General features: G+C 62.1%; 8 protein-coding genes across 8 annotated transcripts in view; 4 read left to right on the top strand and 4 right to left on the bottom strand.

Annotated features, from left to right (window-relative positions):
- F751_1491 (Eukaryotic translation initiation factor 3 subunit B) overlaps positions 1-1,432 on the top strand; it is a gene marked incomplete at both ends in the record, with an annotated part of 4,321 nt that extends 2,889 nt beyond the window's left edge. Inside the window, 4 exons of the mRNA XM_011400471.1 lie at positions 172-274; positions 564-651; positions 864-1,008; positions 1,229-1,432. Of these exons, the coding sequence (XP_011398773.1) occupies positions 172-274; positions 564-651; positions 864-1,008; positions 1,229-1,432 (540 nt within the window). The remainder of the gene's footprint in view (positions 1-171; positions 275-563; positions 652-863; positions 1,009-1,228) is intronic.
- A 199-nt stretch (positions 1,433-1,631) lies between these two features.
- F751_1490 (Transmembrane protein 97) lies at positions 1,632-2,516 on the top strand (the record flags this gene model as incomplete). The annotated part of the gene is made up of 4 exons (XM_011400470.1): positions 1,632-1,713; positions 1,798-1,874; positions 2,017-2,113; positions 2,269-2,516. 4 exons carry the CDS (start codon positions 1,632-1,634, stop codon positions 2,514-2,516), a joined length of 504 nt encoding a protein of 167 aa, XP_011398772.1.
- Positions 2,517-3,035: 519 nt separating this feature from the next.
- On the bottom strand, positions 3,036-5,429 carry F751_1489 (Medium-chain-fatty-acid-CoA ligase; the record flags this gene model as incomplete). Its single annotated transcript, XM_011400469.1, has 5 exons — positions 3,036-3,212; positions 3,417-4,301; positions 4,534-4,687; positions 4,878-5,126; positions 5,242-5,429. The coding sequence occupies 5 exons, from the start codon at positions 5,427-5,429 to the stop codon at positions 3,036-3,038; spliced, it is 1,653 nt and encodes a 550-aa protein (XP_011398771.1).
- A 1,732-nt stretch (positions 5,430-7,161) lies between these two features.
- Positions 7,162-8,932, top strand: F751_1488 (B3 domain-containing transcription repressor VAL2; the record flags this gene model as incomplete). Its single annotated transcript, XM_011400468.1, has 6 exons — positions 7,162-7,239; positions 7,440-7,564; positions 7,667-7,801; positions 7,965-8,088; positions 8,258-8,362; positions 8,642-8,932. 6 exons carry the CDS (start codon positions 7,162-7,164, stop codon positions 8,930-8,932), a joined length of 858 nt encoding a protein of 285 aa, XP_011398770.1.
- A 266-nt stretch (positions 8,933-9,198) lies between these two features.
- On the bottom strand, positions 9,199-10,596 carry F751_1487 (hypothetical protein; the record flags this gene model as incomplete). Its single annotated transcript, XM_011400467.1, has 3 exons — positions 9,199-9,521; positions 9,692-9,890; positions 10,105-10,596. The coding sequence occupies 3 exons, from the start codon at positions 10,594-10,596 to the stop codon at positions 9,199-9,201; spliced, it is 1,014 nt and encodes a 337-aa protein (XP_011398769.1).
- Positions 10,597-10,972: 376 nt separating this feature from the next.
- On the bottom strand, positions 10,973-12,006 carry F751_1486 (Cytochrome c-type biogenesis ccda-like chloroplastic protein 2; the record flags this gene model as incomplete). The annotated part of the gene is made up of 3 exons (XM_011400466.1): positions 10,973-11,250; positions 11,416-11,566; positions 11,701-12,006. The coding sequence occupies 3 exons, from the start codon at positions 12,004-12,006 to the stop codon at positions 10,973-10,975; spliced, it is 735 nt and encodes a 244-aa protein (XP_011398768.1).
- Positions 12,007-12,687: 681 nt separating this feature from the next.
- On the top strand, positions 12,688-13,694 carry F751_1485 (Cyclic phosphodiesterase; the record flags this gene model as incomplete). Its single annotated transcript, XM_011400465.1, has 4 exons — positions 12,688-12,748; positions 12,842-13,002; positions 13,180-13,370; positions 13,505-13,694. The coding sequence occupies 4 exons, from the start codon at positions 12,688-12,690 to the stop codon at positions 13,692-13,694; spliced, it is 603 nt and encodes a 200-aa protein (XP_011398767.1).
- Positions 13,695-13,920: 226 nt separating this feature from the next.
- F751_1484 (Elongator complex protein 1) overlaps positions 13,921-14,505 on the bottom strand; it is a gene marked incomplete at both ends in the record, with an annotated part of 6,244 nt that continues 5,659 nt past the window's right edge. The window contains one exon of the mRNA XM_011400464.1: positions 13,921-14,169. Within this exon, the coding sequence (XP_011398766.1) occupies positions 13,921-14,169 (249 nt within the window). The remainder of the gene's footprint in view (positions 14,170-14,505) is intronic.

The raw sequence follows: 14,505 nt of genomic DNA, 5'->3' as shown, positions 1-14,505 counted from the left end.
GGGGGGGGTGGGTTAGGGGGTGCAAGGGGAAGAAGGGGTGGGAGTCCTGGATGCCGTAGCTGGGCCGGGGCCGCTGGTAACGTAAACATATAGCCGCAGGCGCATGGTCTCAGCCGCCTGCCTTCCCTCGTCTCTGAACCCCCCTTCCCCCCCTCGCTCGGCGCCCTGCAGCAAACCCAGAATGGGCTCATGGAGTTCTGGGACACGGAGGACATGAGCCTGCTGTCTGCTGGCGAGCACTACATGGCCACTGAGGTCCAGTGGGACCCCACAGGTGAGCTGGCTGGGGGGTTGTAAGGGTGTACCACGCAGTAATGCTTTGGGAGGAGCTTGATGATCAGGGGGACAGCGTACCGGCTTTGCATGGGCGGACCGGGTGTGATGCGCGCCAGCCTGCCAGTCATGGAGGGCCTTGTTGGCGGGGGGGATGTGCTGAACGCTGGGCAACCCGTATCAGGCCAGGTGCTCCCAGCTGCTCCCTCTCACACCCACAAAGTGTCGTCGCCCAGCATGCTCCCCCTCTCTCTCCCTTAAACCCCAACCACCGCGAATCCCCGTGCCAGGCCGCTACCTGACAACCGTGGTGAATGCCCAGAACAGTACCGACAATGGGTACTACATCTGGTCCTTTGCCGGGCAGCTGCTCTACAAGTGGGTGCTCAATGGGGGTCCCCGATTTGAAGACCGGGAACAGGCCAGGCAGATGGGCTAGATGGGGAGGGCTTTTGTGGCACGACTACCTGGACTTGGCCAGGACAGATGGAGGAATAGAGCGCCCGCATGGGATTCCTGTACTGAGCCTCTGGGCAGCGCTGCATGGCACCTCCTCCCAGCACTTTGTCCTCTCCTCAATCTGCTCCCAGGGTTGAGAGGAATCGCTTCTACCAGTTTCAGTGGAGGCCCCGCCCCCCGACGCTGCTGTTGGCGGAGAAGCAGAAGGCCATCCTGAAGAACCTGAAGCACTACAGCAAGAAGTACGACGAGGAGGACGAGGCCATTCTCATGCAGGTGGGCGCTGCGAGGGGGGGGGGGGGGTCCTGGGCCCGGGGGATGGCGCGCGGGTGGAGGGCGTCGGGCAATGTGGCGACGCGTGATGCAGTGTGGGACTCCCCCCTCGACATGGCCAGTCCTCTCTGCCTGCGAGCGTGGATCGAGTTCTGCCACTTCTGTGACCTGGGAAGGCGCCCGAGCCATCCTGATCACCGCGCCCTGCTCCCCTCTCCCACAGGCGGACACCGAGTTCCTGGCCGCGCGCGAGAAGCAGATGGAGGAGTGGCGCGAGTGGCAGGCCACCAAGGCTGAGTGGGCCGCGGAGCAGGCCGAGGCGAAGAAGGCGCTGCTTGGGGACAGGCTGCGCGACGGGGACTTCACCGTGCAGCTGGCGGAGGTCACGGTGGTGCTGGAGGTCAAGGAGGAGGCGGTGAAGCTGTGAGGCCCCGCTGCCCTGCTTTCCTCGCGCGCATGCTCCGTGCGTCCCGCACCGTCACCCTGCGCCTCCCGGGCGCCCAGTGCACGCATGTAGCTTGCAACAAGAAGAGACCAGGGGAAAAGCAGGGCTACAGGGTTTGCTTTCATCTCGCTGATCGTGCGTGAGAGGGGGCCCAACCTCCCGGCCCCACCCCCAGATCACCATGTCGCGCGTCGTCGAGATCGCGATCGCCTTCTTCTTCATCTCCCACATCCCTATCACGATATTTGTCGACTCCCAAGCAGGTGGGGCGATAGATAGAGGGGAGTGATGGGGGGTTTGCCTGCTGGTTAGCCTAGAGGTCGATGACCAGGTTCCTCCTCCCGCAGTTTTTAGCGGCGAGCTGTACCATGCAAAGATTCGAGAAACTACAGAGTGGTACTTGAGAACCTATGGCGATCCACTGGTGCGCGGGTTGGTCTGGCTGATGCCTGCCATTGTGCCGTGTGTTGCTTGAGGGGTGAGATGAAATCCAGGGCAACTACGACGCAAAGCGTTTGTCGTCAATGTTCTGTGGCACTCAAACCGGTATGCATTCACATGCGCAGATGACGCCGCCGTACAAGCCCTGGTTCCTGTCGCTTGTGTACTCTGAGGTCTTCCTGCAGCTGCCCTTCTTTTTCGTTGGGGCCTATGCATTCTTGGGTGAGAGCTGCATGGATGACCTGCATCTCGGCACGTGGCATTCTGAAGATCACGCTCACTCTTAAGGCGCCAAGTATCTATGATTGCATGCGCTTGAGCCTCACGATGACGGATGCGGACCTCACCAGCCCCTCTGCCCTTCCATCCCATCGCAGCACGCCGGAACTGGGTACGCATACCGGCGCTCATGTATGCGAGCTTTGTGACAGCCACCATGCTCCCCATATTCTTCGAGCTCTGGTTTCACAAGGCGCCTGGGTACAAGCCAGCCATGGTTTCTGCTTTCTACGCACCCTACCTTCTCTTCCCGCTCCTGATCATTGCCAGGACGGCGTTCTCTGCATACCCCTTCAAGCAGCCAGCCCTGTCCGATGCTTGGAACAACAAGCAGAAGTGGGTGTAACTTGAGGTGCCAGAGATTGAATGAAATGGCTGGCAAGGCCTGGAGGGCACTGTATCAAAGCTACATCTTGCAAATGCTGTCCAATTTTGCATCACCAAACATATGCCCTTTGGATGTGTGTGGAGAGCTACGGCAACCATGGACCCTGCTGGCGGACTCTGTGGAGCCACCCGGCATGTACTGTGGCTTTGGGCATTGTGCATCTGGCCTTCAACATGCTCTGCCACGTGTGAGCAGAAGCTGCCTGGCTGATTTTGCTCGTCGTGACAATCGATACTGCGTCATTTTCAAGTGGGTCGACACCCAGTGAGGCAGCTCAATAAGCGAGCAAGCACCAGAGCAGCCAATCGTCGACTCCATGGTTTGCAGATACTCAGTCCCAGGGCTCTCTGACCAACGCAGGGTCCACTGCTGGCAGTCTTAGGTACAACTGCAGTATTCCTAGGCCGTCGACCCTGCCGCATCACTCCGCGTATCTCCCAGCCTTGCAGGCCCTCCCTTCCTCCCACCCCACTGCCCTCAGAGCTTGGAGGCGGGGCCAAAATCGTAGCCGCCCAGCTGCTTGCGCAGGGCCAGCTTGTAGATCTTGCCCGTGGCGGTGTGCGGGATCTCCTTGAGGAAGACCACGTCGTCGGGGACCCACCACTTGGCCACCTTCCCAGCCAGGTACCCCAGGATGTCCTCCTTGCTGGGGTTCTGCAGCGGAAAGGGTGGGGTGAGGCGTGTGTGTTGGGGCTGGGGGTGGGAAGCGGCGTAAGAGACCGGTTTGGAGGGGACGAGGCAGATTGCCTGTTCGGTGATGCGATCGCGCGCAGCGTCCTCCACATTCCTGAGCACAGCATTGGCCCGATGCAAACTCCCCCAGCCACCCCCCCCCCCCACAGACACCCACAAACAAACCTGTCCCGGCTTGGGCACAACCACGAGGAGGGGGCGCTCGGTCCACTTGGGGTGCGGCACAGCGATCACCGCGGCCTCGCCCACCTGCGGGTGCCCCACCGCCGCGTTCTCGATCTCGATGCTGGAGATCCACTCCCCCCCGCTCTTGATCACGTCCTTGGCGCGGTCCGTGATCTGCATGAAGCCGCGCGGGCTCATGGTGGCCACGTCCCCTGTGTCGAACCAGCGGTCGGCGTCCACCGCGGGGCGCCCCGCCTTGAAGTAGGACTGCAGCACCACGGGCCCACGAATGTGCAGGTTGCCAAAGGCCTTGCCGTCCCAGGGCAGCTCCCGCCCCGATTCATCCACGATGCGCAGGTCGGACAAGAAGTGGGGGCGGCCCTGGGTCAGGCGCTGCGCTGCGCGCTCCTCGGGGCCGGGCTCCACCCCCCCCGAGTGCACGGGCGTGCCAAAGGTGCCCATGGGCGAGGTCTCGGTCATGCCCCACATCTGGCGCACGTCGATGCCGTGCCGGTCGCCGAAGAAGTCCAGCAGCTTGCGCGGCATGGCCGACCCGCCGATGACCAGCACGCGCATGCGCTCCAGGCGGCGCGCCGGGTCGGCCTCCATGTGCGCCTGCAGCGCCAGCCAGACCGTGGGCACGCCGGCGGTGACGGTGACCTCCTCCGCCGCCATCAGCTCGTACACGCTGCGCCCATCCAGTGCGGCGGCAGGGAGCACCAGGCGCATGCCCACCATGGGCGCGGAGAAGGCGATGCCCCAGGAGTTGGCGTGGAACATGGGCACCACCGCCAGCATGGTGTCGGAGGTGCCGCCGCCCAGGCCGTCCGGCGTAGCGGAGGCCATGGCGTGCAGCACGTTGGAGCGGTGGGTGTACATCACGCCCTGGGGGTGTGGGAATGGGGTGGGAGGGATCGGAGGGATGCTACCATGGAGTTCGAATGTGCAAGGTGGGCGTTGGGGTCCAGCGGCGGGGGAGCGGGGCAGAGGAGGAGGTTGGGAGATTACACGTGCATGTGGCGTCTTCAGCTCCACACCCTGGCGTGCAGGGGTACGGGCCTCCGCTCACACGCCTGATCCGTCTCGGGATGGACAACGCAAGCCTGCATGGCCCTACCTTGGGTCGCCCCGTCGTGCCAGAGGTGTAGCACAGGCCGCAGCCCTGTCGCTCGTCGAGCTCGGGCCAGCTGAAACCCTTGGAGCGGGGCAGCCAGTCGGCCACCACAGTCTCGTAGCACTGAGCCCTCAGGCTGGGGGCCTTGGGCATGTGCCTGTGGCATGGGATATGGAGGTCACGGGTGGACGGTGTAGCAGGCTTCGACCATGATTGTGTATAAATAATAGAGCACCTGGATTGTGGTATTCAAAGAGGGGCACCACGGCACAGATGCACCCACTCCACGCAGAGACACCCTCCGCCCCCTTCCCCCCATTTAACAAACACGCAGATCTACAACCCACCCTTCATCGGTCAGGAAGATGTATCGCCGCACGCTGGGCAGCTTGGGGGCAAGCTCCTCCAGAGACTTTGCAAAGGAGATATCTGCCAGGATGATGCAGTCCTGCGCGTCGTTGATGATGTACTCCAGGTCGGCGTGGAAGAGGCGCGGGTTGAGGGTGTGGCACACCGCCCCAATGCCCATGATGGCGTACCAGCACTCCAGGTGGCGGTGCGTGTTCCAGGCCATGGTGGCCACGCGGTCGCCCTTCCTGTGTGATTTGGCGGAGAAGAAGAAAACCATGTCCATCTGGGGCTGAGACAGGACCACGGAACCCAGCCTTGTCCGGCATGCCCTCCCCTGGCCCCTTCCCAACCCTACCGCACCTGAAATCCATGCTCAGCAGGGCATTGGCAAAGGCCTGCGCCCTGGAGTGCACCTCCTTGTAGTTGGTGCGCACGATGGGGCCCTCCACCGTGCGGGACACCACCTCCGTGGAGCCATGGTACTTGGCAGCGTAATCGAGGCAGCGGGTGACCACCAGCGGGACGTCATCCTGCATTGTCCCCTCCATCGCAACTGAAATTGTCGTGGCCAAGCGTGGACGCGCTCTCCAGCCGCACAGATGGTGGATGCGCGTCGGAGGAGCGGCTGGCCTGCGATGCCAAGCCCCCGATCCTAAGGAGATCTGGGCACAGTCTTCAGCCCTCGTATGATTTGTTTCTACGAGTCATGTATGGTGCAACTTATTTTTACGGTGCCCTCTTGTGACGAGGACTCTGACGAGGATTTTGCATCACCTTCCGGAACCCGGAATCCACGCCATGCTGGGCCGAGGCAGCACCCGGCTGTGTAGGCCTGCGTTGCATAGGAAGCTGCTGAAACCAACTCCGATATGTGGAAATACATTTGGCTTGAATTGAACCGAAACGCTACAAGTTGGCAGGAATCGACGTACTGGTCGACTGTGGGACCAACCAAAATCCACAATCGGGAAAGATGTTGGTGTACCCACACCTTACCAAGATGTTATCATGAACGCATTCCTAACAGTCCACAGATTATACCGAGGCTGAACTTTGGGCTGATCATGCCTTCGGAAGCCGGAGATTGAAGGCAGTTCCCAGTGGAAGATGTTGGTGCCGGTGGTGAGGCAATGCCCGCCATCGTCAATGGTCGAGACCCTGGTCAGCCGAAGGATGCATTCGGCCATGTGCGTGCTGGTTCTAGGTTCCAGGCGCATGGGGCTGAATGGTAGATCTGCCCTGAAGATGCAGGGCCCCGACCACAGGTATGCCAAGCAAGGAGTAAAATACTACGTTGTCCCATTGTCACACAAGTTTGTGACATCCTCCCTGTCCCCTTGAAAGAAGAGGTCCGTTTGTATGTCTGTGGGTGTGATAAGGAGACGTGCTACGCATCATGCCCCCTGTGTGTGAGAGTGTGATTCCATAAACGGCCACAGGGTCTGGTAAAGATCAAGCCCTAGTTTCAAATATCTTCCTCATATCCTCAAACCCTATTCTGAGTGCACCCTAGAGATTAAGCATTGTTGACTGCACTACAGCAGCGTCTTGGATTGGGCGTATTGGTCAAGCGGTGCCACTGCCTATGAGCTTGTACGTGAATTCATTGCGGCTCAGATGGTTGCTCACAAGCACTTTGCTAGATGAAGGAATGCATTGACGGCCGAAAGTAGTCTCTGGCTAGACGAACTGCTACATCACAATCAAATTGAATTATGCTCGACTGAGCTATGGGATATTTATTCTCCAAGAGATTGTACTTTGATGATGCGCATGCTGTTGATTACATCATCAGAGCAGCCTGGGAAACACCTGCTTCGCGTCACTGTCTCTGATTGTCCAGAGGTGATAAGTTGACCTTCAAAATTGCACTAATACAGCGCGCTCGTAGGAAAGTGTGTCTGCTTGGAGGATCTGCTCGGTGACCTGGAATGAGCAGCCCTGCTTCATGAACAGGAATCTCTCCCTTTCCAATGGCACCCGGCTGTACTCTCGGCCTGGCGTGCGTACATGCTGCTTTCATACGTGCACACGAAGCCCACAGGCAGCCATGAGGCGATCTTGTATGTCTTTAAATCAGCTTACCGTTGCATAGGGGGGTAGCCACTCTGTTCTCAGCCATACTGCTCGTCCCGCAGTCCCGGCGGGGAAGAGGGGGAAGCATCTGTCACCGCTCGCTCCCATTGGCCCCGCCATCCTGATCAACTCATCATGGCTTCAAAATCATCTTCGCGACCGGAAACACCTCTGAAGGAGGAGGCGCATGCGAAGTTGCTCTCGATGGGCACTGCCGTCTTGTTTGAGAAGGTCCTCACCGGAAGCGATGCCAGCGGAAATGGAAGGATTGTGATTCCAAAGGTGTGCAATGTACCATGGAGCGATGTGCGGTGGACTGATGGCATGTAGGTTTGCATCTGCGAGCCGGCCATGGCAGTTGAAACCAGGGCCCCTTACCGCAGAACCATGTCCTCCCTCGGCTCGGGTGGATGTCTTCATGTGAAGATTCGCAGCGCCATATAATACATAACTGAGTCTTATGACGCCGGTGTTACCCACAGGGTCAGGCGGAGAGCCATTTTCCGGAGATTGAGGCCCAGACCGGGCAGAACTTCGTCGTGATGGACACCTACGGCAAGAAGCACACCTTCCGGTTTCGCTTCTGGATCAACAATGCCTCCCGCATGTGAGATGGAGTGGCATGAGGTTTACGACATGCGCAGGGTCTTGCATGTCAAGGACTGCGTGAGCTGAAGCTCGCTCCCCTTCCCTTCCATCACACACTCAGGTATCTGCTGGAGAACACCCAGGACGTCCTGAACCGGTATGCCATGCAGGCAGGCGATGTCCTCATCTTCTCCAGGAGCCCCGAGGGCCAGTACTGCGTCTGTGGCCGTCAGGGCACCAAAGAAGATGTATCAAGGTACCATTGAGTTGGATGATTGTGAACCTTGATAGGGGAAAGATGTTTTGTAGGGATGCAAGTGGTGGTTCAATCGTCACTGCATGCGATGTGTCCTGCAAGCAGTGAAATTCAAGCAGTGAAAGGGCTGTCACCATCCAGTCGTGCCTACAATCCTGCACAGGAAGACCGCCACCAAGAGGCTGACGGAGGGAGCAAGCAGCAAGCGCGGCGGCAAGACATCCAAGCAACCCCACACGGACCTGGCGAGGACCAAGCGCATGAAGTCGAAGCATGAGGCCTCGCAGGTGCCTGGCTGGCCGAGGGTGGAACCCGGGGCATGGGCATGGGGGCGCCGACCGCAGGGGGCTCTGTGCGCACTGCAATGACCTCTCCAGCAAGCGCACCTGATCTGGGCCGCGAAATCTGCCACTCCCCGTCCGCTCAGCCCCAGTGCGCCGCCCGCCGCCCATCCAGGTGCAGAGCGTCTACTCCTCCTACTGGTCGGGCTACTCCCTCCCGCCCCGCCGCGACGGCGTGTTCCGGGCCGTCCCCAACGCCTCTGGGCACGAGACCGGGAAGGTGGGTTCCTTGGGGAATGTTTTTTGGTTGTGGGGGATTGCTCTGCACCAATCCCCGTGCGCTTGAAGCCATGCCGCCCACCACCTGGACCCTCCAAGCTCCAGTCAAATTGCCGGGGCGCGAGGCACTCTGTGCAGCAGGCTCCCTGGGGAGTCTTGCCCTCGATGTCATGTGGGGATGCATCGCGCATGACCCCCAACCCTGGCGGCAGCTGCAGCGGCGCCTGGTCCCCCGGCCGCCCCCCCCCCCCACTCACGTGCATCCCCACCCACCCCACAGGTCATGGCCCAGTGCGGCTGCTGGACCGCCATCGTCGACCTGTGCGGCGAGGCGTTCCAGGCCTTCTTTGAGACGGCGGAGTCGGCGGCCGAGGCGTTGGAGGCGGCGCTGCATGCGCCGCCCATGCCCCCGCCTCCCATGCCCCCGCCGGCCCCGCTGCCCGCAGAGCCTCGGCACCCCCTGGCCCCCCGCGCATCCCTGGGCCAGCTGGCGGAGGCCGCCGCGATGATGCCGGGGCTGTCCCACATGTCCGGCAGGAACCTCGGCCCCCCCCTGGGCCTCGCAGCGTGACGCACACTCGCCACATTGACGCCGTTTTCCCTCTGCTGGGGAGTGGCACTGTCCCCTCCACATGACAACATGCATGCTCCCCCGCCGTCCACCTCCTCCAAGCCCGGGAGCGTGCCGTGGCTGGGGCATCTGCACATCGTGACTGGCGCCTGGCCCCTTTCCTTACAGGCCAGGTGCCACCCTCTGGGATATTCCCCCTGTAACAACAGGCACATGCTGCAAGGTCCAGGGGCAGGGGCACGCCGGGCAAGGGCATGCCCCCATCTCTACTCATCGGCTGCCGCCGCCTCCACCTCCTCCCGCATCGACTCCAGCATGCGCACAAAGTCAGACCGGCCACGTAGCTCGCGCTGAAATGCGAAGCGGAACTGGCGCCAGCGCCCACCCGTGGGCTCCGGTGGGGGTTCCACTCCCGAGGCGGCGGCCTGAACTTCCCGCGCCAGCACGGTGAGGCCCATGCGGTCGGCGGCCACCGCCAGGGCGCCGGGGCCGGCCTCCACGCCGAGGTACCCGGCGCAGAAGAGGCGCAGGGCGGCCTGCCACCCCTCCTCCTCGCTCAGCATGCGAAGCAGGTCCATCTGGCTGTAGGCTGCATGATGGTTGTTAATGCAGGGGATGGAGGGAGCATGATCGTGGAATAGTCCGACGCTGCCTGGGCGCTGATTGCCTGTGGACACCACCAGAATTGCTTGGGGTGTTGAGGTCAAGCACGCAAGGGTGCAGGCTGGCAAGACCCTCCCCAGAGAACCCTTCACCCACCTATGGGGTCCAGGAGTGCGGCATCCACGGCCTCTGGGGCAAGCTCGTGCTGCTTCCCGGCAGCATCCACGAGCTGGCAGCGGGAGGGCTCCGGCAGGCTGAACCCCCTGAGGTGCTCCAGCTCGGACTCCGGGGGCAGGAGGTCCAGCAGGGACGTGCCCCGCCACGCGCGCCGGGCTTCGGACACCTGAGCCGCCACCTGCGGAGATGGCGGGGAGGGGGATTGAGGAGGTCCGGTGAGCACAAGGTCTGGCACGAGGCCATCGGGGCAGGCGGCCCGCGAGCCCCATGTGGTGCTGGCGATGCCCAGGGGCTCTCAGGAACAAGCCAGCTTCGAGGCTTTCGGCCCCTGCAATCTGTGGATTTGGAGCCCTCCAGGCAGAGCGCCTGCATCGGCCCAGCCCGCCCCGCACCTCGGAGGGTGTCACAGGCGCCAGGCCTCCCAGCAGCACGAGGCGGGGCGGCAGCCACCCGGCCGCCCTGACGTGCTGCAGCAGGCCCGGCGGGTCGGTGGCGCCGTAGCACAGGCTGGCGGGGTTGGTGGGGTTGAGGTCCAGGTCACGGAGCGCCTCGGCGTGCAGGGCGGGGTGCAGGAGGACGAGGGGGGGCAGGCCCCGGGGGGCCAGGGCGTGCACCAGGCACGAGCCAACCTTGGGCTCCGTCCCGGCGTTGAGGGCCTCCCCCCGCACGGTCGTGAGCTGGGCCCGGGGGTTGCCGGCCAGGCACGCCTTGGCCACCTGGGCCAGGGGCAGGCCCTCGGGCCCATCCGTCGCTTCGCTGCTCCAGCAGCGACCGAGGCCGGGGGTCAGGGCGCGTCGCAGGTCGGTGAGCTGGGGGGGCCGGGCTGTGAGCTGGGGGCACCAGGCTGCTCGCTGCATGGCCAGCAAAGCCGCCGCGGCTGCCATGGGCAATGCGGAGCGACGCGATGTTGATGCGCAGTGGATCGACCCATGCGCTGGAGGGTCTGTCTGTCGTGATTTTATCCTGCTATACCAGAACCAGGCGACAGGATCCACGTGAATGACCCACCGAAAATTCGGCCTCGAAATTCGGCATCGCGATTTCGCGAAATACTCGGCTGAATCCCGAAATTTCGGTGGGCCTGCCTGGTCTCTTTCTCGTGAGAGCTGGCTGTGCGACAAATCATGCGTGCCTCTACCGACAACCTTGCGGTAACATCATGCCTCCAGCTCTGAAAAACATGGCCTACAAGCATGGTCTCTCCACCCCCTCGGCTCATATAGCTCGAGGCGCAAAGAATGATGAATACCCTCCCACCATCTACGGAAAGAGGCGGGATAGCAGGGTGTAGCCGCCCCCCGTCACCAGCAGCAGCCCCGAGGCGGTGGGAATCCAGGCGGAGTACCGGCGCACGGAGAGGACCTTGGTGGCGCCGCCAGTCAGCACCGCGGCAGCCAGCAGCGGCGCGACGTAGCCCAGGGTGTAGGTGAAGAGGAGTGCCGCGCCCATGCCCGCCTGCTTTGTGGTGCTCACGTATGCCAGGAGGCTGGCCAGGATGGGGGTGGAGCAGGGCGAGGCGGCCAGGGCAAAGGTGGCCCCTGCAGGGGCGTTGGGGGTTCGATGCCAGGTTCGCACGTGTGCAGCAGAGGAAGAGGGGGGAGGTGAAGACGTGGGCTGCAACAGCTGAGGAGTAGAGGGACCGCAGTAAGGGGCCCGAGATTCTCTGCACCCCTCAAGCCTTCAACACCCAGCCGTCCACGCACCCGCCAGGAAGGCCTGCACGAGGGGGGGGAGGCCCAGGTCCCGCACGTCCCAGTCCAGGGTGGGGAACCGGAAGCTCAGCACGCCGAGCAGGTTGAGACCCATGGCCATCGCCACGATGCTGACGAGGATGGGTGCCACCGAGCCCGCCGCCTGGGGACAGGGATTGGGTTTGGGTGCGCAGGGGTTCACAGAAATCCTCATGTCGCCGGACGGATGCATGGCCATCCCAAAATCTGGGCGGGACCGTCACGCCCTCACTCCACCCAGCACCACCCTGGGCTGACCTGTCCGTATGCTACACCCACGAGGCCGCTGACGAGGCCCAGGAGGGCCAGGGAGGCTGCGAGGCCGGTCGCAAAGGCGGCCGACCTGGCCAGCAGGGACGTGCCGCCGGCCTGATCGCCGTAGCCGCCGATGTACCCAATGGTGAGGGGGAGCACAGAGAGGGTGCAGGGCGACACGCTGGTCAGCAGCCCGGCGGCACCCACTAATAGGAAGGTGGCCTGCCCGGGATGAGCCAGCTGGGCGGTCAGGGCGCTGTCCAGGGCCTGCACCGTCTCGAACAGGGGCCCGACGTCCAGGCCCGGCATGTTCATGTGGTCATGGGCCTGCACACGCCACGATGCAGGCCTCGTGGCTGCGAATTTGGGGATGAGATGGGAGGGGACTCGTCGCATGGAGTGCATTCTGCACCATACGCTCATGCCACCACAGATGCTCCCAGCGCGGGCCTCGTCGAACCAATGCACCACCTAGCACTCACATGTTCGTAGCATGTGATGTAGACTCCGCCCTGCCATGCATCCGGCGTGTAATCGTGGAGTGCATGGTGGCCCGAGTGGGCCGGGTGAGAGCACTTCTAGCATGGGATGGGAAGTGTAAAGTGCTGTCGCTGGCGAGCTCCTGGGATGCGCTGTCGTAAATTCCCACAGAAACAGAAATAATACGAATGTGCATGATGCTTGAAAGGGGTCGATAAACACGACACGACAGACGAGTGCATGAGCGGGGACCAGACATCTCGATCACTCCGAGACGCTCCGGTCTGGAAGGGTTTACCAATTGCTGAAGGGGAGCGGCAAACGCACGCAACAAGATAACACTGTGCCCTCAAACTCAGAGTTTCCGATTCATCGGCCCATCTGACACCCCTGTTCAACACCATAGAGGGTGTCAAGCTGTTGCCCGGGCTCGTCACTTTGCGAGCCAGTACCCATACTCCAATGCGTGGGCGCCTAGGAGCCACCAGCCAGTTCAGGCGTCGCCCTGGAATGACGCCCAATGCAGTGGAGTCCTTCTCCCTGTGGCTCATGCCCCATGACGGGGCTCCAGGTGGGTCCCTGTCTGCCACCAGCCGACAGTCACGACCACCCTGACCACTCCAGCCTCAAGTCACTCCCTGTCACGGCCCATTTCGCGACGCAGAGCATCCATACAATGAGCGTCTCCAGAGAGAGATCAATGCCCAGGCCAACCGGATTGCGGGGGCTCCCAGCTTTGCTCCCCATGTTACCCTGCTAGGGGGCATCGAGGGCACCGAGGATGATGTCCTGGAGCGAGCCGACAGGCTAGGGGCCCAGCTCAAGGTGGGAGGCTGGAAGGACTGCCATGGTATAGAGATGTTGATAGTTCTGGGCCTGGCGCGGCACAACATCCTGCGATTTCAGGCGTTCATGTGTAATAGTGGCCGAGCGCCACTTGTTGCCAGCAATCTATCACGCAGGAGATACCAACATCCCAGATGACCCACCACCACCTTGCAGCCCTACGTGATCAAGTTTGATAAAGTTAAGGCCGGCACTTCTTTCTTCCAGTGTGTGTTCATTAAATGCCAGGAGACGCCGGCAGTCATGCAAGCGGCACAAGAAGCCCGGTCCAGCTACGGAAAGGACCCAGACGAGGTCTACATGCCACACCTGTCCCTCCTGTATGCAGACATCACCCAAGAACAGCGGTGGGCACCCGGTGTGGGTCTGGTGTTTTGTGGGCCAGCCCTATCAGTACCCTCCAGGCTCGTTACCACCAGAGTGCTGACTCAATGCTTTTTTATGGGAATGTCAGATGTCCACAAGCTTCACACCTTTGCAGGGAGGCTGTGGCCCAAGAAGCGCAGGCCAGGATCTTCCCTGGCCTGCTGGACAGCATTTTCCTACAAAAAGGTGACCCCGGCGTGGGCACCGGGTTCCTGGTAGACAGCATGTCGCTGTGGCGCACGCCCACAGAGGACAAGAGCCTGAAGAACTGGGAGCTGGTGGCCACCATCCCCCTGACAGGATGACTGTTGGGACCTAGCTGCTGCAGGGCTCCCTGGCCAGAACTGAGACCTGCTGCACAGCCACGCGTATGCGACGCGCTTATGTCCAATAAAGCATCGTAGGGCCCAGCGCCCATCACCTAAATGAGCCCACTGGGCGCTGCAATACATGTTTCCTGCCAAACCTCCCTTTCTCTATCCTGAATTTGAAATCACTGTGTGTCTTCTGGGACCAGTCAAGTGCAGTGCATCAGACGGCTCGAAGGACGTCCCACTTCCACGTCACGCTTTTGGCCTCGGCCTCGGCGGCTGCCACGCGCAGCGCCAGCTGCGGGCTGGGCCCCTGTCCGCCTTCGGCCAGCATGCCCGGCGGGGGCGAGGCGAGGATGGCGGCGCCGGTGGCGGCGCAGGCCGCCACCAGCTCTCCCACCGCCTGCTGCAGCCGCCGGGCATCGGACTCATGACCCAGCAGCACCAGGAACTCGGCGAGCTGGCCCATCTGCAATGATCAGAGGGAGTCAGAAGACGAGCTGGCCAGGCGTGAATGCAGGGGGGTGTAGCGAGTGCAACAATGGGAAAGCATGAACGAGTCAGGGAGCGATCTGCTCCGGAGCAGCAAGGTCTATGGCCACTGCAGGAGGTCCTACAGCCGCTCAGCCTCGGAATCCCCCGCAAGGGCACTCACTCCCCCAGCAACAGCCGCACAACAGGCCACCAGGAGGCCCCGGTCTTTCTCTTGGCAGGGCATCGCCCACCAACCCCGCCATTTCTCAAGAGCCCGCATACTCCCAGGAAAACCCTTTTCCGCTCAAAACCCCCCCCCCCCCCCACACAC

The sequence above is a fragment of the Auxenochlorella protothecoides genome (genome assembly GCF_000733215.1).
Source record: "Auxenochlorella protothecoides strain 0710 unplaced genomic scaffold scaffold14, whole genome shotgun sequence".
Taxonomy (NCBI): domain Eukaryota; kingdom Viridiplantae; phylum Chlorophyta; class Trebouxiophyceae; order Chlorellales; family Chlorellaceae; genus Auxenochlorella; species Auxenochlorella protothecoides.
Note: the sequence above shows the minus strand (reverse complement) of the source record. Positions and strands in the feature narration are given on the sequence as shown.